Raw genomic sequence first — 14,656 nt, forward strand, 5'->3', positions numbered from 1 at the left:
ATGCTAAAGAGTACTCTAGTGGTAGGGCAGGTAATAGATTAGAGGAGAACCAGAGTGTATACAAGAACAGTTATCAGGCTACAACTCACAATATATTTAAATAATTTAAGTGTTTGCTTACATATTTAATTTATGGAAAAACAAACTAAACTCTTCAACATGATGCAGGACGTACTACAAGTACAATTTTCCAAACTCACCTGCTCGACCTCTCTACTGAGGGCATCTACCTTTTCTTTTAATCTGTTCCCCTCTGCCTCAGCAGTGATAAGTTCTAATTTGAGGGTATTGTTGTCTATCTCTGCTTGCCGAGCCTTATTTTCCCAATTTTCAGCATCTTCATTGGCTTTTTGGAGTTGGTCCATTAATTGCCGGTTCTCAGATTCCTGAAAAGCAAATCCTAGGTAATACTTTAAAAGATATAAAATGTTCAACATATAATTAAACATTATTTGTCAGGTCATTGGTAATTTTCTTGCCACAAGGATCACTTGTAACATAACCTTGAGGAATCCCACCTGCACTCTGTTTGGAAAATTGGTCATCCTGTCATTAACAAAAGTGGGTGGGACCAGCATCTGCCCTGGCTCCTGAGTCACACTCACCCATCCAGTCACGTGAAGTTGTTACTCTCATCTTTAGGACATGGATGAATATGTTCTTATATTTGCTTTTGTTCAAACAGAATCCTCCATTGCTTCAATTTCCCATGTATCTGCTTACTGGCTAGTTGCTGGCCTGGTTTTGGAGCGCCTGCCTCGGCCTGACCTTTTGTATCTGTCTATTCCCTTCTTCCCGACCACTCTTCTGAGTTGTACTGGTTACAGAGCTTCTGACTGATGGCATATAGTAAGCATCAACATCTGGTACTTCTCCTGGCTTGGCACATTTCCTGTCTGATTCTGGCTTTTCATTCAGAACCCCATCCTTAGGCTTCTCCATCATGGACTGTGCTATGATCCACTTTTGCTCACTGCCCTAATAACTTGTCTGAAATGGCTCAGAAAATACATATCAAACCTATGCCAATAAACACTATTCGTAACTATACATCCAGGTATATATTGGGCATATAATATAGAACCACATTTTTAAAACCTTAAGACAGATGGACTGAAATAGGATCTTATTTCTAGAGGAAAGCAGTCAGCTCCACAAATAATATACTATATTTATAATCATTTTGAGGCTATATTTAAAAACATATCTAGTAGTATGGTTTGGCCAACACATTCTAAAAAATAATTTATAATTTTGGCAATTAATTAAGAAGGCACTAGATCTCTTTCTCTCCTGCCTGTTAATAAACAGTGCATATTTAGAAGCATTGGACTAAATAAAATGACCAAATTGCAATAAATAATGTCTCATACTGTAAGGCTTTCAAATCAGATTTAAATCCTCACAATATGATTAAGCATAAGTCCGGTTGAAATTAGTTAATATTACCACCTTGTGGCCTGATGGTACTTTGACTAATTTGAAAGATCGTTGCAGAGTGTTAGTTAACAAGTTCACAAGCCAAACTATTGTCTGTCTTTCAAGATTCAGATCCTGTGGTCGGCAAACTGCGGCTCGCGAGCCACATGCGGCTCTTTGGCTCCTTGAGTGTGGCTCTTCCACAAAATACCACGGCCTGGGTGAGTCTATTTTGAAGAAGTGGCGTTAGAAGATGTTTAAGTTTTAAAAATTTGGTTCTCAAAAGAAATTTCAATCGTTGTACTGTTGATATTTGGCTCTGTTGACTAATGAGTTTGCCGACCACTGAGATATACCAAATGTGCAAGTAGGGATCTGATGTGTGTTTTCCATTATTGTACTAAAAAGAACAGTTGTGTATAGAGGGGTGCATGGTACAATATACATAAACTAGATGTTACCCACACCAATCTTTACCCTCTTTAACTTTCTGTAGCACTCACTGTCTATGCTGTTCCCTTAAAACTGCCTTACAGCTTTAGGAAGTTAGATGCAGATGTACAATCTCCCCAATAACTTGGATTCCTCAAAGATAGGAACCGACTTTTATATTAAATTTATTTTGTGACTAGGTAATACTGTACAGGTTCAAAGTTTAAGTGGTAAAAAAGAATTGCCATAAAACATCTTGCCCTTTAACCATCAAGGGCCCCTTCCTTGTGGCAACCAAGAGGCCATATTTTACTCTTTTTTATATCTGTCCAAAGAAGCCAGAGCAGTGTGGTGCCCAAGATAGGCAACAGCATAAAGAAAGTGAAACTGCTGGGTATTCTCCAATTCTCTCTTTCAAGAGGTCTTTACCTCCAACCCTGTATCCCACAGCTCCCTCTGGTGGTCCCCTGTGCTCATTGCAACATTCCACCACAGCAAAGCTCACTGCCTCCACTGGAACCCTTGCCCTTCTGGACTGAATTATGCATACAGCCTCTCCTAACTGCTCTCTCTCCTGATATTCTTACCCATCTGATTTATTCTTCCCAACATCTCCAGAATAATCTTTCTAAAAGGCAGTTCTTCAAATGACTTCTGTGTTTCGGTTGTAACAAAAGCTTCCTGAAAATGGCGTTCCTTCTGTTATCACCCACCTATACACGCCACTCTAGCTACAGGACCTACTTTTCCCCTAACACCTTTGCTGATGTTGTCCCCACCGCCTGGGATGCCATTCTGTTTCCTTTCAGTTTTTATCTCTGGCACCTCTGCACCTAGCACACTGCATGCTGAATGGATGAGTGAATGAAGAATGCACCTGACAGTTCTTACTAGACTACCTGTGCTTTGTGCTCTCTGGGGGAAGGGGTGCCTGGAGCCATCCAATGGTGCTGTGAAATGAAATCCAGTGAAAGAACTCATACTAGCATGCTAAAAGCTAAGGGAAACCTGATGTGTGATGTCTGAAAACACAGCTCCTGAATCTAAAAGCCCCAATCCTTAATGTGACAGGGTAGGGAGAAGAGGGGAACTGATTTACACTAATTCAGAGTTAACTATGCTCAATGTTGCTAAGATATTTATTTATTCATATTCTGCCCTATTCCAGAATAGACTTAAATGGATCATTGTGCTAGATCTGCTGACTGACCTGGGTGTTCTTCCCAGTTACAGTGGGGACACTGAGACTAGGAGAGGTTGAGTAGCCCACCTAAGTCCATGCCATTAAGGAGAAGAGGAGTCAGACCTATCTGATTCCAGAGCTTCTGTCCATTCGTGATATTACATGCTGGCTTCTTAAATCAAGAAGTGTGGGAAATGCCTGCTTTGTCAACGTAAGCTCACTGCTTTATTGCCTGAAAGCAAGGATTGCGATTTAGGAGTCTTTACACTCTCTATCTCTCAACGTCCTAAACAATCTAATGAATACCACACATAAATGCTCTACATATGTTTGTGGACTGATATGAAATAATACGTTCAATAAAATAAAGAAAACAGATTTCTTGGGGTGAGTTTCTATTAACGGTTTCAGTGGTAAGTAGGTAACAAACACTACACCTATTATAATCCAACTATACTTTTTAATTAGATAACATTTTACTAAATGGACACATCTAACATCGTTCGTCAAGGCCTCTGTTTATTCCAGGACTGTCACACATGCACTGAAATTTACTTTAAGCATCCACGCACCTGGTCAAATGGCTACAGACAGAGAAGGGCCGAGGAGAGCCATCTGCCTTCTGATCCTAAGAAATAAATGGACCCACAACAGCGTGATCAATTCTGATCTGCTACACAACGTGGAGCCTCTTCTGTCCAAGTTTGCACCTGGAATCTCTACCATTTTCAAATATGAATGAAACAAAGTTGATTGTGGCCCCCAGTCCTTTACCAAGTTAGGAGGATTCTGGACATTGGTGGTGTTCTAAATACAGAATAAACACATCACTGACAACACTAAAATAAGCTATGCATTAAAGGAAGACTTGGTTCAGCTCTCCCCTTGAGTGTAACTGATCAGAAGTTCAGTGAAAACTCAGGTATCATGAGAAAGGAGGGGGAATATACATACGTACTTCAGACTTTAATATATTCTTCAGCTTGTTAACCTCCAAATTAGTATCATGGACCTTCTGTTTTATATCATTAAGTTCATTATGAGTATCATTCAATTGTTTAGACAGGGCCTATGAGAAAATATAGCTAAATTTAACTACAACAAATAAACAATTTCTCTGTGTCAAAACCACCATGAATAAGTTTTTAAATATTTATTATAAGTAAAAATTAATATACCTAATATATAAAGCTCATATAAAAACAGTGAGAAACTGAGAGTCCAAACTGTAAATGAGCAAAAGTCCCAAACAAATAATTCAAAAAAAAGGAAGCCCAGGTGGATAATACTTTTAAAAGTTAAAAATATATTAGTAAATCAAATAAATGCTAATTAAGATAATGAAATACTATTTATAAATTAGCAAGGATTTAAAGCTATTTTGTTATGGCAAAGAATGGGCATTTCCATGTATCATTGGAGTAAATATATATTTGCAAAAAACTAATCTGTGATCTGTTATCTTGTGATGTATCGAGACATTTTTAAATAGTAATAAAAAACTTAAGCTTTGATTCAATTTGAAATTAAATCTAACAAAATTTAACAAAAAAGAATGTTCATTAAGGCATTATTTGTTATAGCAACAATATTTATTCACATTAAGTGAATGATGCAGCAAATAATAGCATCTACATAAAGATATAACCACATAGAATATTATGCTTCTATGAGAAATGTTTGGAGTAATTTTTAATAACAGAGGAAAACATCCATCTATAGTTAGTGAAAAAAAAATTAGGACAAAACACTGAAAATACCTCATCCCAATTTGTTAAAAATTGTGGTGCTCAGGGTGAATTTTTTTTTTAATCATTACCTGCGGATCTTTTCCCATTGCTTTTAGATAGAATTGAAGAAGAGGGGAGAGGGAGAGAGAAACATGGATGTGAGAGAGGCACATCGATTGGTTGCCCCCGCCCCCCAATACTCCCCTACTGGCTGGATATAGAACCTGCAACCACTATATGTGCTCTTGATTGGGAATTGAAACTGAGACCCTTGCCTGGCTAGCATGGTTCAGTGGTTAAGCATTGAACTATGAATCATGAAGTCATAGTTTGATACCTGGTCAGGGCACATGCTCGAGTTGCGGGCTGGATCCCCAGTGGGAGTGTACAGGAGGCAGCTGATCAATGATTGATTCTCTCTCATCATAGATGTTTCTTTCTCTCTTCTCCCTTCCTCTCTGAAATCAGTAAAAATCTATTTAAAAAAACAACAACACATGACCCTTTGGTGCACAGGCTGATGCTCTAAGCACTGAGCCAGCCCAGTCAGAGCAGGGTGAAATTTTTTAAGGTTTCTGTTTTCCACATCTTCTGTGATAAGGGTTCTTTATCTGCCCTCCACAGAGGAATCCATCTTCTACCCTTGGGCCTATGACTCAAAGGAAGAAAAAAGCTACTCTTGAAAATATGAAAATTGTTATGATACCTACCAATTTTCTTCAGATTATACAAAATGTTTATAAGATTTTTAAAAAGCAGGTAAATGCTTATAATGTCCCTAGAAAATATTTATCAAGTGATTATGCTGGATTCTCTGATAAGTGCTGTCTAGGCATATTCTCACTTACTCTCCATGTTTACAGATGATGAACTGAGATTCGGAGAAGTTAAGTGATATTATCACACAGCCAGGCAGGGGGATTCAAACTCATGTGAGTCCAAACCTCTCCTCTCTACTGCCCCTCATGTAGAAAAACGATGATGTAAAGGGGCATGTGGTTTTATTCCAGCTACATAAAAAGTTCATGTAAAATAATAAATATTTTTTAAAATACATTGGAAATCATTACAAAATATTTTTAAAATACACTGAAAATCAGTACAAAATGAGTTTTTAATCTAGTTTTTCATAAACAGTCATATTTTCCTTTAGCCTATTTGCTGTAGGTACAGAGTACACAAAATTAGAAATTCTCATATTAGTTTTCATTGCTATTCATTAACTTTTAAAAATAAAGTTTATTCTGGAATAGTTTTAAATATACAGAAAAGTTGTGAAAATAGTAAAGAGAGCCCACATATACCCTATATTCAGTTTCCTCTTTTATTAACATCTTACATAAGTATGGTATACTTATCACAATTAATGAACCAATATCAACAAATAATTAACTGAAGTACATATTTTATTCAGATTTCTTGCATTTCTTTATTTACTGCCTTTTTTTTTTTTTTTTTTTTTTTTTTTAGAAAAAGAGAGAAAAGGGAGAGTGGTTGGGGAATATCAATTTGTCATTTCACTTATTTATGCATTCATTGTTTGATTCTTGTATGTGCCCTACCAGAGAATGAACCTGTAACCTTGAATTATCTGGACAACACTCTAACCAACTAAACTGCCCAGCCAGGGCCCAGATTTCTTTCATTTTTATGTGCTGTCCATTTTTGTTCCAGGATTTCATTATTCATTTACTTTTGAAAACACTATTTTAACATATCAGACAATTTTTTATAATTATCAAAATGTATCTATATCTATTTATATAAATTTAAAATTTTAACTGTTAAAAATTGAAAGTGACAGTACATGGGGGATATCATTTGGACTGAAGAATTTCCAGAGGGGAGGAAAGCTTCCAAATAGAATATTTTTTAATGGTGAAATTAAAATAATGATATTGGAAATAAGAAATGTGGATAAAGTATAGTGGCGTAGGAAGGAAGTTATTATAAAAGAAATTTTCCTGAAAAGATTTAGTGCTAAAGAGAACCAGAAAATGTGGCATAGTTCATACACTCATACTTAGAATATAGTCCCTGAAGTAAACCTACCATTTCTTAAAAGTTTCTGAAGCTTTTATCTTCATTTGTTGAGTACTTCTAAGGTTGAACATACATCTATCATATTCCCTGCTCCCTCTTTTCTTAATATTTAACATTTTATGCCTGAGAGTTTCATTTAGAAATTATGTGGCATACTGTGTAATAGAGGTAAAAAATGGCTGCTCCCAGAGCCTGAGCTTTTCTACAGAATGAAAGGAGAACCGCGCCTCAGAGGAAGTGTGTGTTTTCTTGGAGAAAAGGAGACTAGGACAAATATACCTGGTTCTCTTGCTTAGCTTTAGAAAACTGTTCTTGGAGATTGTCATTCTCATGAGCCAAGATATCTCTTTCCCTGGCGATTTGAGCCAGTTCATCATTTGTTTCATCCAACTGCCGGCGCATCCTGGAAATGTCTTGTTCACACATAATTAGCGCTTCAGTAGACTGTCTATTGCACAAATCAAATAGTACGTCAGAAGAGACATTTTACCGAAACAGAGTAACAAATTCTCACATGACAGAAGATGGACAGTTAGCATAAAAACATTTGAAGAAGTTTTAAACACATTTAAATTTATACGAATAAATACTGCTAAAATAGTGCATTCGAGTTTCTCTGTGCTGCCAACATTTCACTACGGACAAAAGATGCTGACTATACACAACAGTCAATGATTAGCTAAGTATTTCAAAACTTCTGACATTCAAATATAAGAAAGCTTTCATCTGACCTCTAGCTGCCATGGCTTAGTCTCCTTTGCAGGTTCCTCTTCCTCTGCCCTCTTAAAATGAAGCGTTCTGAGGGCTCAACTCTTTTTATTTTTATTTTTTTTATTTTATTGATTTTTTACAGAGAGGAAGGGACAGGGATAGTTAGAAACATCGATCAGCTGCCTCTTGCACACCCCCTACTGGGGATGTGCCCGCAACCAAGGTACATGCCCTTGACCGGAATCGAACCTGGGACCCTTCAGTCCACAGGCCGACGCTCTATCCACTGAGCCAAACCAGTTTTGGCTGAGGGCTCAACTCTTAGTCTCCTGTTTCTTCTTACTCTCTGCCTTCGCTCAGACAAGTACTATTCATATCCATGGCTCCCAACCCCATCTATACCTGAAGACTCTGAAATCATTGCCTCCAGCCTTGGCCTCCTCCTTACTCTCCAGACTCTCATATTTAACTGCTTATGAGACATATATATAAGATCTCAAAGGCTCTTCCAATTCAGAGTAAAGCCATCGCTTTCCATAGTTTCTACAGGTCTAGTATTCATCCCTCAAAACCTGGCATTTTTCCTATATTTTCTTCCTCACAAGCACCTCACCCCTGACCACACTCGCCAACCCCAATCTATCATCATTCTTCAGTGTGGGTAATCTTTCTAACACAAAATTATCCTCAAAATTCCTTAATGATTTCTTATTTTCCAAAGGATAAAATCAAGACTCATTTGTCTAAAACTCAGGCCTCTGTGTTTAGCCTTTCCTCCCTTCACACCTCCTCTCTCACTTTGGGTTCCAACACTCACCTACTGGCATTCACCAGGCTCTTGAACTTTACCTGTGGTCTGTGGTTCTCTGCTGTCCTTTCCTTCCCTTTCCTTGGCAGACGCCATATCCTCTTTTACTTCCCTACACAGACCTAGGCCTCCTTCCAACATTAGAAAGTTATCACCCTATATGTAACACTAAGCCCCTGTTTCTTACTATCTTTGTACCTAACATAGTACTTTGCCCCTAATAAATATGTACTCAAATTCTTGTTGAATGAGTGGTTACCTTGATGCCTGTTCCATCTCAGCAATGATATTCTTCATGCCTGAAATGGTCTTTTCCTTGAAAAGTAATATAAGACATATAAAATTATCTTAAACTGTTATTTCTGTTAAAACTGAATGAACAAAAATCAATTTTCCCCACCCTTTTTCATTTACATTTGGGTTTAAACATTTATGCTCTATTCATCTTTCCTACACGTTAAAACTAAAGCCTAGTATATCAATGCCAATATTTGTACTAGACAAAAACAATCCATTATGCTCATTAGAGCTAAGACTACATTTGGGTGTATTGATATGAGATCAATGCCCTGTTAGGCTTTGTGCAGTCCCCCAACACCAGAGCCTCCAGAGCACTCTGTACCTGGAGGCAAACCAGTGGTTTGCATTAGGGCGTTCTCCATGGGGAGTAGACTGATTCACTTCCTCAGGTCACGTTATGAAACCCAGGAAAGTGAATGATATGAATCTAAATTTAGTTCTTAAGACTAATAACTTTGATCAAGTATATTATTGATATTAGTCATCAATATAAATAATGGTCATAAATCCATGTAGCTGCTAAAATGAAGTTACTTATAAAAGTCTATTTTTAAGTTTAAGTGTGAGTTAAATAAGCATAAGGCCTAGAGCAAAAAGTGAATAAAATAAACTATTGATATTCTCCCTTTTCAAGGGTGTGGTGAGGGAGATTCAGGAGTCAGTCAAGGCTGAAATAGGTGTGCTTATCTTCATGCCATCAATACTATTCCTACACTTCCTCCTTTGAAAATGCTTGTTGATGTTGAATAGTGAAAGATACTATTCACAGACACTTTGGCTAACATTAGCCCAGTTCTTTCACTAAATAACTAGATTTCACTATACCTTTTGAAGTTTGAAATCCTAAGTAACCAAGGCAACAAGATGAAAACCTAAACCTATATTTCCAACCAGTTCTGTTCCTGTTCATCAGGATGGTTTAGTCGTGTGTGCATGTTGTGTGTGCACGTGCATGTGTATGTGTTATCTCCCTTTACCCATGTGCTCCTCTCGGGGGTAATTTCAGCTCTGGTTTCCCATTCTGCTCCTGGTAGAATGGTGCAGATGGATATTGGAATATGGTTAACATATCCATTATTAGCAAAGCAGTTAACCCCCCTTTAAGAAGCCAAGCCAATCAAGGAAAATCTCAAAGATAAAATACCACTTAAAATGGAATGTTTATACATGCCTTTGAAATATAATTTAATACATTTCCAATTAAATCCTGAAAAACAAATTGAATTTCTAGTATTTCTGAAAGGCATTACTTGGTAAAGCTTAAATATGATTTATAAGCCTAAAAAGGACTTTCTTTTATCAATAGAAATTCATCTTGAAAGTATGACTATCTTATACTAAGAACTTTGTAAAAGTATCCAGGACAACAAAATTACTGGGTAGAATCCAGTAATATATCCTATCAGCCCTATTTTCTCTTCATATTACCCTAATACCAGCATCTCAAAAACTGTTGACATTTATGCCATCATTGTCAATTTAACATTTCTGTACAACTTCAATATGTTTGTCCAATTAGAGACATAGGTTCAAGTTAATTGTTAAAAATTTAACCTGGACAAGATGGTCATAAATCCATATAGAGAAAAAAATAAACTAAAATATTACACAAATAATTATGGCTTTTATTACTAAAAAGCCTGTGAACTTCCTAATGAGTTTTCTAACTTTAACTGGTAGTAAGTAGTGGGACATCTTTTTAAATTACCAGTAAGATGAAAAAACTTCATATTATAATATAGACTTTCCATAGGAATTTATTTCTGTAATCTCAAGATTAGATTGTAAGAGTACTGCTTTTCATTGTATGGTACTTATAAATTGAACTCTAAAATATTATTGTAGAAACTGTTTCCTCTTTGCATGTCTAATATTGCTTTAAAATGTTTGTTTCTCCTCAGAGGATGGATGTGTTTATGTTCATGATCTTATACAAGATCATGAAATGGATTGGCAATTCAATATTCCTTGTGAAGGAAAAGATAATGTTGGTATAATTAGCAGAATGGAAAGAATGTGAGATATAGATATAGCCAAGGGAAATCAGATAGATCTGAATAATTTGTTTCTAAGTGTTAGAGTTTTTACAAAAAACCAAACATGTTTAACTCTTCAAGTAGTAGTGTTTAAATATGAGGAAAAAATTCTACCCCCAAAAGCCATAACATTTTTTAAAATATTAAAGTATAGCTTATAGAGATGAGTCAGCCTTTTAAATAAGTAAACCAATATTTACTATCTCAGGCACTTTGATGGCTTCAGTTAGGCTCATGATTCCCAAATCTGTTAACTTCAATTCCAGTTTCTCTCCAAACCTAAAAATCCAAGAGCTTATGAATATTTTAACATGTCCCACAGGCATGTGGATCATCTTCCTCTCTGAGCCTGCTCTGTTTGCCATGCTTCCTACTTCATGCATGGCAACTGTTCACATGATTCCTCAGTCAGAAAGCACGTCTTGTCAATCTGACTCCCTCCGTAGACCTATTTCTCTCATGGATACTGCCACTCTCCTACCACAGTTCTTATCATTTTACTCCTTACTAGTATCCTTGTCACCATTCTCACTTTCCTATAATCCATCTTTTACATGGGTTAACAAGTGCTGCAATATTTCTTTTAAAATAAAGATGTGTCTGTAAAGTTTTGTTTATATTATATCATTGGTTCACTATATCAATGATATTCTAAACTCAACATTACATACATTTTTAAATTTGTTGCTTACCTATCCATCTCATTTTTTTGCCACCTACCCCTACCCCATGCTTACCTCTCTGCAGTCTATGCTCTGGCATTATAAACTATCAAGAAACCCTGTGACATTCCCTGGTGAAAGCCACTGGGCTCTCCTAAGTTGTTCTTCCCGTCTGGGTTCCCTTTCTCTAATAGGTATCTGCCTGTCTGAATCACCCTTCCTCTCACTGTAGCCTTTCTCTAAGTCTCTTCCTGGCTAGTTCCTAGCCAATTTTCAGGGCAGTCCAGGTACTATCATCTCCTGGAAAGCTTTCTACATCTTCTCCTCTCCTAATCCAACCCACAGGTTAAGTCAACTGTGCTTCTGCCAGACTCGAACCGCACATTGTGCATACACTCAGCACATTCTATCATAAAAGTACCTTTATTTATCTGTCTCCCAATTATACTACAGGCTTCGGAAGGCATGTCCACTCCTCCTCAGTTTCTAACATAATATACCTGGTACATGTCAATAAATGTTTGTTTTATGGGCGGACAGATGAACGAATTAGTTCTCTTAGAGAGAGGCAAGGCCTTATTCCAATGATGCTGCTTTGCTTATGACATCTGTGGAAAACAGTTTTGGAATTGCTTTTAGAACCACTTTATAAGCAAGAAAAGGGTATGAATATTTCCCTGTCTTTTTGGCAACATCTTTTATGTTGTTTGAACAACAAAAACTGAGGAATGGAGATTATTATCCAGCTTTATTTACCAACTCCATATGGCAGGGAGGGGGGACCTTTGTTCTGCCAAGGGCCATTTGGATATTTATAACATTGTTTGCTTAATATAATTCGCTAAATCTATGTTGCTATAAAACGGTCCTGTGTTTATTGAATTCTGAGTCTGCCTGTAGTTGCATTGGCAGGGCCAGACCAAATGATGTTGCTGGTCTTACATGGCCCCTGCCATATGGTCTCGTCTCAATGATTAAGGATGATGTAAAAACCTGCATCTAGTTCTGAACACAATTACAAAGGCAGTTTTAATCAAATAAACATATTGCCTCCCACAGTGGCTTCCTGAAAATATAAGTTCTGGTGTGCTTTTAAAAAGAAATCAATCTCACTGCTTTCTTTTTAATTTGAATATTTGATATTTGAAATAGTTCTTGTCAGCGCATGTTAACCACACATTGATAAGAGAAAGAACACATTTTTAAGACTATTCTGAAATATTTCAAAATCACATTGTAAAGTTTCAGCTCTCTAGAAAAAAATTTGAGAGAATCCTATAATTTTATTCAGATTCCAGTGCAAACTTTTCTTTTAAACCACAGTTCTCAGAACATACTTTCATTGCCAAACTCTCTCCAAGGGATGCAATATTCTCAGACTTTTTATCCAAGCATGCTTGCAGGCATTCCTTTTCTTTAGCCAGATCATTGAGGGTTGCTCCAAGGATGCTGATTTCTTCTCGTTGGGCAATACTTTGCCTTGTAAAATTATCTAAATATGTAATCATAAAGGCATTTCTTAATCAAGATAATTTTTCAGTCCAAGTGGATTGAAATACTTTTCAAAGTAAGATCTCCTATATTATATTCAATGCCTAAAAATAAGTATAGTATTCCAAATAAAAACATGGCTTTTGTTAGTGATTAAAATCTAAGATGAATCTTGACATTCTAAATGGCTCACAAATGTAAAAGCTCAATTAACACATTTGAATAAGAATAGCAAAGGAAAGCTCTAAATTACAAGTTCTCAAAGTAGATTTACATACTGTAGGTGGATGCAGACTGTAGGTAGATGAAGTTGGGTGGAATACTAAAACCATCATTCACCCCCAATTTCCCCTCTCTCTAAACTAGAATCATTGTTGTATATAAGTTGGTAACAGATCTTAATAAAATATTCAATTACGTCATGTTCAGAGTCAAATGTCTTCTACTACTCGGATCTCTAAATTTTTCCTAAAAATTCCTAGGAAAAAAAATCATCCCAGGACATCTGATTTGATTGTGAAAACACTGACAAGCCAATGTCAATGCTGAAGGCCTAATGACTGCTATACAATTGGTTCTCAAACTGTGGTTTCTCAACCAGCACCATCAGCATCACCTAGGAACCCCAGCCCTACTGAATTAGAAATTCTGACTGGACAGAGCAATTATGTCTTAACAAGCACCCCTCCCATGTGACTCTAATGCACAACAGCTTGAGAACCACCTGAGCAAACTGGAAAAGACACAAAAGCCTTGGCCCTCTGCTACCCCAGGAGCTGGCCCCAGTGATCCGCACTAGCCCTCCAGCGGATTCTGACCACACCCAACCTGAGAACCTCTGGTCTAGAGCTCTACTAGGGAAGCTCAGCTAGACTGGACCTCTAGATTACTCCCTCTGCCGACGATCATCCAGGGCAGCATAAGAGAGGCACTATCCCGTGTCAAGAGGATGATCTATATAGTACCTGAGAATACATCAACTCCCTTTTCCAGGCTACTATCTTTCAGGCAAACCACATGTTGTGGATGTTCTGATATATGAGTCCATTCCCATTGGCATACAATAAAGAAATGAAAGCTCTGAAACAGCTCTAGGAGTTCCTAGCTTTAAAAACAATCCTCCACCTCACATCCCACTCAAGCTACCACCCCATTTTTCTGCTACACTTGGTAGCCAATCTTCTTAACAGACTTCTATTCTCTTCTGTCTCTACTTTCTCACTGCCCAATCATCCCTCAACTATTCCATCTGCCACATCCAACACTCTATCCAAACTTTGTCAGTGTTCCCAAAACCTTCAAAGTACCAAATCCAATCAACATTTTTTCATCCTCATCTTACTTAGCTTCTGGAAAGTATCTGATAATTAACACTACCATCCTTTTTAAAACATTTGCTCTCTTGCCGTCCCCCAAAACACTCATTTATGGGTTTTCTTCCTAATTCTTTGGCTTCTTCTTACTTAGTCCTGGACGCTCTTCTCCTCATTCTCTCTATTTTCTCTAGGTGATTTCATGGTTTTAATATCATTTATTTGCTGATGTGTCCCAAATGCATATTTTTAGCTTAGGTTTTACTTCTAAGATTTATTTATATAACTGCTTACCTTACAGTTTTACTTGGATTTAAAATATCAAAAAATGAGTTCTTCAATATTCCTGTTTTAAATGTATATTTTAGTATTTCCCATCTCAATAAAAAGCACCTCCACCCATCTAATTGTTTATGCCAGACAGTTTTGAAATACTGTTAAAAATATTCCCTCTGCCTGGCTGGTGTGGCTCAGTGAACCACTTATGAACCAGGAGGTTGCAGTTCGATTCCTGGTCAGGGCACATGC

General features: G+C 37.0%; 1 protein-coding gene across 1 annotated transcript in view; it reads right to left on the reverse strand.

Annotated features, from left to right (window-relative positions):
* The window catches only part of LOC307111802 (testis-specific gene 10 protein-like), a 150,831-nt gene that overhangs the window by 60,245 nt on the left and 75,930 nt on the right, over window positions 1-14,656 (reverse strand). The window contains exons 11-15 of the mRNA XM_079791903.1: window positions 12,662-12,816; window positions 8,586-8,641; window positions 7,087-7,255; window positions 3,993-4,103; window positions 201-386 (exon numbers count right to left, since the gene is read on the reverse strand). Of these exons, the coding sequence (XP_079648029.1) occupies window positions 201-386; window positions 3,993-4,103; window positions 7,087-7,255; window positions 8,586-8,641; window positions 12,662-12,816 (677 nt within the window). The remainder of the gene's footprint in view (window positions 1-200; window positions 387-3,992; window positions 4,104-7,086; window positions 7,256-8,585; window positions 8,642-12,661; window positions 12,817-14,656) is intronic.

The sequence above is a fragment of the Cnephaeus nilssonii genome (genome assembly GCF_951640355.1).
Source record: "Cnephaeus nilssonii genome assembly, chromosome: 15".
Lineage (NCBI taxonomy): Eukaryota > Metazoa > Chordata > Mammalia > Chiroptera > Vespertilionidae > Cnephaeus > Cnephaeus nilssonii.